At 33.2% G+C, this 7,493-nt stretch overlaps 1 protein-coding gene across 1 annotated transcript; it reads left to right on the forward strand.

The window, feature by feature from the left end:
* The first annotated feature begins 2,087 nt into the window (after positions 1 to 2,087).
* LOC145121476 (putative polygalacturonase At3g15720) lies at positions 2,088 to 6,918 on the forward strand. The gene is made up of 11 exons (XM_079057215.1): positions 2,088 to 2,109; positions 2,201 to 2,448; positions 4,493 to 4,618; positions 4,717 to 4,854; positions 5,275 to 5,427; positions 5,722 to 5,751; positions 5,845 to 6,052; positions 6,135 to 6,216; positions 6,292 to 6,400; positions 6,478 to 6,603; positions 6,700 to 6,918. Exons 1-11 carry the CDS (start codon positions 2,088 to 2,090, stop codon positions 6,916 to 6,918), a joined length of 1,461 nt encoding a protein of 486 aa, XP_078913341.1.
* Positions 6,919 to 7,493: the final 575 nt, after the last annotated feature.

The following is a 7,493-nucleotide window of genomic DNA, read 5'->3' on the forward strand; positions in this document are numbered from 1 at the left end:
ATGCAGCCCAAAACTCGATATTTAGATCGAGTGATTTCTAGCCAAAACAATCTAAATGAGAATCGAAGATCTCGTCGATAGTAGTGCAACGGTAAAAAGACAGACGAAAACGGACGTCAGATGAAGAAGTTATGAATTATTAACAGACTTTTCCTGTCTCGGCCTACTAAAAATATAATATTAAAAATAAAATCAAAATTAGCCGACGGAGTCTAAATGAAAGTTATAGAGCATAATATCACCTACGCGTGGATATAAAGAACGTCGAAAACGGAGCTCGTATGCGAAATATATGAATTTATAAAGTTCGGATCACAAACTTCGAGGTCTGTCAGAATTCACGACGTGAACTCAGTGATTGACACTTTCCAGGGCTAGGAGTCAGACGTCGAGTCTACGAACTGATCATGACCAAGTTCACGACGTGAACAAGCCTGGTTCATGACGTGAATGTCGAATTTTAGCCCTATAAATAGAAACCAAAGCCAGCCGATTTGGTTGCTAATTTCTGAACCTCTCTCCTACTTCTCTCATCTTTAAGCCCCTCTATACTGCCTCGAAGTCCCGGTATCATCCCGACACCCGAAACAAGTCCCGAAGCCCCGAAGATCCCGAGAAAAAGAGTTTTCGAGCCGAAACTCTGCCCGCGAGAAGTCCGGTTTTTGAGAAAACATCCCGGTTTCATCGAAAAATATTACTTTAAGAGCCGTAGTGCTGTCCGATCATCGTCTTATCAAGTGAGTGTATAGTCACTTTCATCTTACACATAGATATGAAGTATTTTGTATAAAATATGTGCTATGTGTATACTTATATTATTTGTTTATTTGAGATGGATGTTAAATGAATATTTTATACATGTTTTAAATGATTTAAACTGTATATGGATTTTTATATCTACGAATATGTTGGGTAGAACATGGTTAGATAAATAAGAAAAGATGAAATATAATATAGATGAATATTGGCAGCTGCGCCATAACCCTTAGGTGTTTTTGATTTACATGTTCACCAGTTGTAATCTAAATATCCCGGCAGCTGCGCCTAATGGATAATATTGGCAGCTATACCTAATAGATACAACATAATCTTGGTAGCTGTGCCTAAAGGATAATATTGGCAGCTGCGCCTAATAGATAATATTGGCAGTTGCGCCTGGTTGAGAACAACACAATCCTGGCAGCTGCGCCTAAAGGATAATATTGATAGTTGTGCCTAATAGAGAACGTTGGCAGCTGTGTTATTGGCAACGATGGACTTTGTGCTTATACCTTAGGAGAATCCTTTGGAATGAATGAGTGAATGATAGAGGATTCTTAGGGTGGAACCTTAAGAAACTGCAGAACCCTTAAGCAGTGTTGTTAACCCGGTGATGATCCTTAAGCTAGGTCCATGGTGACAATTGTTTTAGGGACGTAAAGTGAGGATAACGGGAATGGGTAATCGGGTTATTGTTGATTAATGAAATTAATATAATAATTTATTGTTGGTTGATAAAAATTAATAAATTTATTATTTGTGGGTTGAAAACCCTATATGCTCACCAGGCTCCCAAGCCTGACCCACACAGTTTTTCTTTGTATTACAGGTAGTGGCACCAGAGCGTAAGTTGGATGAGTTATCAAGATATTTTGGATTATAGGTCAGTAGTTGTAAATAACTGTTGTAAGGCTTATAATCTGTCGTTTATGCTTTTGGTCTGTATCGGAACATGACATCCCGAGATTTTGTTATATAATGAAAATACATTTCTTTAAGAAATGCTTTGATAAATTTTTATCATATTTTGTTTTGGGAACAAATTCCGCAACTCTTTTAATCAAAGGATTACTCTGATTTTATTTTAAAAGCATAAATTAAATCGGTCTTTTCTGGCCGAGAAATTAGGGATGTCACAATCGTCATTTCCAAGTGGTCCTATTTCTTGAAACACAAATCTGATTCAGAAAGAAAATGACATCGGCAATTTGTTCTGGACATTTTTTTGTTCATCTAAGACTGATTTTCAGGAAGAAGAAGATGGGTCTGTAAGAGATCGCCTGCTAGCAAGATAACAACATGTATCACATGAGATTTTGGAAGTAACCATGATTATCTTCCTTCTTGCAGGTTAGTAATGTTTCTGTTTCAGAGATCTCAAGGCACCAATTCTTGGTTTAAAACAAAGATGCTACAAAACACTTGTTTGAAGTATCTGTAGGGCTAGATTCTCTTGTTCTAGGAGAGGGTCGAATTCTCTCTCAGGTACAACATGTTGTAAAGGTAGGACAAGGCGTCCTTGGGTTTGACAGGAAAATCAATGGTCTATTCAAGCATGTAATCACAGTAGGAAAATGTGTCGGAACCGAGACCAAAATATCATCTGGATCAGTATATGTTAGTTCAGTTACTATAGAACTTGCCCAAATGAAGATCCCAAAATCTTGTTATGATTCTGTGAATGTATTGGTAGTTTGAGATGGTAATGAGTGGGCTGATTTATGTTATAAGTAAACTTGGTTTTGTGTGCGTATACTAAGAGAAAAATTACATTTTGGAAAAAGGCCTTTTCTTTTGTCACGTTCAACCAATCTCCAAACACCCCCTATTCTTACACAACAGACAATGGTGGGTTGATGATGTTTGTAGGTGATGGAAGCGTGAAGATGATTTTTTGTGATGATCAAGGTAGCGACAGTTGTTATCCTGGTATTGAGGTTAAATAAAGAAGAAGATATGGGTGCACTTATGTTTTGTTGGAGGTTTGATATATATATATATATATATATATATATATATATATATATATATATAAAGAGAGAGAGAGAGAGAGATATGGGGTGGGACCCCTTGCATATTAAGTTTCATATATATATATATATATATATATATATATATATATATATATATATATATATATATATATTAAATAAGAGAAAACCTCATAAATGGTCCATGGGTAGTGAAATGACAAAAATGCCCTTCACTTAATGGACATATACTGACGGAGTGAACCATAAGGACTAAACATTAAAAGTTTTGAAACCATAGGGACCATCCGTGAGGTTTTTTAAAGTTAGGAACGAAACTTCAGATTTTGTGAAACCACAATGACCATTTATAAAGTTTTGTCTTGATTTTATTAAACTTCTAGTTTATATCTATCATTAGATTTATCATATACTAGTTGTGAGACTCATGTATTACATGGATTAATTTTAGAAATAATAATAATAATAATTAAAGTTCAAAATATTTGAGAACTTTGAATTTATAAGAAAATAAGAAAAATAATGAATTATTATAATGGAAATATTTTTTATTTTTTAAGTTTAAAAAAATAATTTAAATAAATAAAAGAAATTAATGAGCTTTAATTTTTGGAATTTTAAAATTAAAAGGTAAGTTCATTAATAAAATGATATTTATTTATTACTATATTTATTGCAATTATTACATTAAAATATTATGTGGAATTTAATAAAATATAAAACTCATAAAATGACATGTGGAAAAAGAATTAATTCAAAATAACTATAAAATGACATTTGGCAAATTGAATGGGAGTGTGATAAGTGGAAAAAAAAACTTTCATTTATTAGAAAAGATTTAAATTTAATTTAATTTAATTTATAAATTTTAATTATTTATTTTTATATTGTTTTTATTTTATTTTTCACTTAAAATGACAACTTCTACCACCAAAACCGGATGCTACACCAAGCCACATTAAAACGTATAAAAGGGCCCCTTTGGCAAAATATAAATGTTTTATAGTCCATGGAAATTTTGCCTTTATTGTGGGTTTTAATAACGACAAATTTAAAGGGATCCGTTATGAACTCTTAGTATGTTACATATAAGACATTTATACACGTCATAAATTGATATATTGGGTGACAAATTTGTTCAAGACCAATGAAGTGACTTACAGCAAATCGGGTATGAAGATTTTTTTATCCCCATCGTTATTCCCTTTGTATAGACTTATTATTGGTTACAAGTCAGATTTAGAAATGAGATTGAAAAAGGTCTCTGATTGCCATTTTCATGTTATAAACTCAATCTAAACACTCATCTTTAAATATGTATGTCGTATTTTCATATTTCTAAACTTCTATTCAAGACATCCATGAGTCTAAGCATCTTTTGGAGTGTCATAATCATATTAAAGTTTTTTATGATAAGTCTTAGAGCATGTGGTTACATCTGCCGTTAAAACTACATATTCAACATTTGTTAGTGTTCTTCTTTAATCGAAAGTCATTTTAGCACAGAGACAGTGAATCTCCTACTATACTAATAATCAAACGCTAAAAGATAACATATTCTCACAATATATATATGGTAGAATTGAAGACCGGAGGCATAACAAAAGTAATCATACTTCAACACCAGAATCACGGGCTTCAATTCCATTCATCAACAAATGGTAAGATAATTCTCCATGGATGCTCTCAACAAGTCGCTATGCCAAGATTTACTTATAATATAATTCTCCTCCTCTTTGCAGGGTTTTCTAATGATAATCCTTTTGAGCTTTTGTTACATTTCTTTCGACCTGAAAACCGCTAGTGCAAACACTTTTGATGTAACATCGTATGGTGCAAAAGGAGATGGGAATACAGACGACTCGGAAGTAAACCATATCTACAAGTTTGAATCAAAAGAGAATGTGGTTACATGTTAAAGAATCACAACCAATTAGCTACTGTTTTTGTATGTTCATTGTTGTAGGCGTTTATTCAAGCATGGACTGATTTATGTGGAGATAGTTCATCAGACCCAACTTTGATCATACCATCAGACATGACGTTTTTGATAAGCCAAGTGACATTCATGGGCCCATGCGAATTTCCTACAGTAAATATTAAGGTCAAATTAAAACTCGAAAATTACCATTGAAATTTATGATAATAATTAGACCATTTTGCAAAAAGATAAATAAAAACTATTATATTTTGAGTAACTTTGGGATGTAACTATCTTATACTTTATCTTTGTCAATCAAACAACAAAAATTTCATATATTTTTCCAATTTAATATTTTGACATAAAATATTAGGTTTCACTGATAATTTTGTTATATCAATTATTGCTTGTAACCTTTTTTTACAAGTTAACTATCTTAATACTGGTTACACTGTAATAAAAAAAAAGTTTGCAACTTTTAGAGTTTGATCGAGAAGATAAATATAAGTAATTCAACCGTAAAAATGTCCAAAATGGAATCTTTTCCTGTAATTTGTGTTTATAGTTATTATTAATATCACGACATCTGTGTTGGCTGAGTAGCTTTTGGGCAACATTACTGCACCGATGACACTCGATGGATGGAAAGATTGTAAAGAGAATAAATTTTGGATACAGTTTGAATCAGTGGCAGGACTCACCATCGATGGACCTGGTCAGATTGATGGCCAGGGCTCGATCTGGTGGGGACATCAGGTAACAAATAAACCTAATATCAAACACAATAGAGAAATTAAATTACTTCCTATCTTTTATGCTTACAAATATTTCTATCCACTAACATTATGACACGTGTCATCATTCCACCATTAAATTTAATTTTATTTGATATATTCTTAATATACTCTTAATGAGATAGTTAGAAAAATATGGAATGATAACACTTGTCATATATTTAGTGGGTAAGAATATTTGTAAACATAAAAGATATGAAGCAATTTAATTTCTCAACACAATAAGGCAATTTGGATTTATCATTTGATTTTGTAGGTGACAGCTGAAACTTGTGATAACCCTTCGGTAAGTTAGTTTGTTTCTTCATATTAGATGTCCATACATGTCGAGTTTTTTAGAATATATTATATGAACATGTATGTAATATGAATCACTCAGGCTTTACATTTTATTAAATGTGACGGACTTCGGCTGAGTGGTATGACACATATTAACAGCCCAATGCTTCATATTAGCATTGTTGGTTGCAACGATGTAGATGTTGGAAATCTTCAAATATTAGCACCTGAATACAGCCCAAATACTGATGGAATCGACATCGGTGCTTCATCCCATGTTAATATCCATGACTCTATTATTCAAACTGGTATCAATAATCAAATCCATACTTGGTAATAACTTCTTCTATGATCGATGTAATCTTTAATCACTTTGATAAGCTTAAATAGGTGATGATTGCGTGGCCATTAATGGTGGCATTGTTGATCTCAATGTAACGGGTGTGTTCTGTGGTCCTGGCCATGGCATAAGGTAGCTCATTAGATTGTGAATTTCGTTGATTGGGTACTCTTGCATTAATTTAAGATCACCCCATGTGATACACAGTATCGGAAGCCTTGGGGAAAACGGTGGTTATGACACAGTTGAACAAGTTCGTGTAGAACACTGTAACATCTCAGGAACAACAAATGGGTTACGTATCAAGACAATACCAGTGAGTTCAAGGTTTGAACTTTTTTCTTTAACTTGTAAAAGATGAAATTGATATTAATCCATTTTGTTATGTCATAGAATGGAACTGGGTACGCTAGAGGGATTCTATTTCAAGACATTTATCTCGAAAACGTTAGAAATCCAATCATAATCGATCAACGTTACTGCAGTAGTAGTTCTGGAAATGCTGATTGCTCAGCTCCAGTAAGTCTTGTAGCTCATAAAACCAATATCATTGTTATTGTGTAAAGATGGATCTTCGTATTTAATATCATGTACTTCTTTATCTGGATTTATTAGCCATCGGCACCAGCTGTACAAGTGAGTGATGTGACTTACATGAACATATATGGATCTTCAGCAACACAACAAGCTATTACTTTCGATTGTAGTGGGATGTTTAAGTGTACTGGAATCGTAACAAATCAAGTTGAAATCACTGGAGATGACGCCTTTGCTTACTGTAGAAACGCTGAAGGAAATTTTGTTGCCACCACCCCGAATATTATTTGCGATTAGATAGATTGTAACAGAAAGAAATGAAAGTTTGATAGATCTGAAACTAGAGTAATAAATTGTTGGATATCAGGCCCTTTCATATATGTTTATGTGTTCGTATTTTGGGATGAGAGAGAGAGAGAGAGAGAGAGAGAGAGAGAGAGAGAGAGAGAGAGAGAGAGAGAGAGAGAGAGAGAGAGAGAGAGAGAGAGAGAGACTTTTCTGAAGAGAAAAATAATGCTTACTTTTATTGAGTAGATAGGTGACTATTTACAGTAAACCAGTTCCCTCTTTTCCCTCTTTTCTTGCTTCAACACAAGTTAATACTCTCAAATACCTGGTCCTATAATGACCCAGGGTGACTATTCAACCTACTACCATTTATTTAATTCATTAAATAAAGTAATTACTAAATTACTATTAAAACAACCTGTCAAGATTAAAATAACCCAACATCCACCCTTTTAATTTTGACCCATTTTTTTCCCAAGAAATGTGGGTTCTTCCTCTTCGATCAAGTTTACATTTTTTTGTTGTCTTTGTCGTTTGGTTTTGTGCACTCATAGCCAAATGCCCAAAATTTTCACAATCATATT

This window comes from Lactuca virosa, chromosome 6, assembly GCF_052849685.1.
Source record: "Lactuca virosa cultivar CGN04683 chromosome 6, Lactuca_virosa_CGN04683_v6, whole genome shotgun sequence".
NCBI classification, from domain to species: Eukaryota; Viridiplantae; Streptophyta; class Magnoliopsida; order Asterales; family Asteraceae; genus Lactuca; species Lactuca virosa.

Excerpts from the sequence above, each read along its gene's own strand:
- LOC145121476 (XM_079057215.1), top strand. The coding sequence starts at position 2,088 with ATGATTATCTTCCTTCTTGCAG. Across the intron at positions 2,449-4,492 it reads ATGATTCTGTGAATGTATTG|GGTTTTCTAATGATAATCCT; the intron begins GTAGTTTGAGAT and ends TCCTCTTTGCAG. Across the intron at positions 4,855-5,274 it reads TTCCTACAGTAAATATTAAG|CTTTTGGGCAACATTACTGC; the intron begins GTCAAATTAAAA and ends TTGGCTGAGTAG.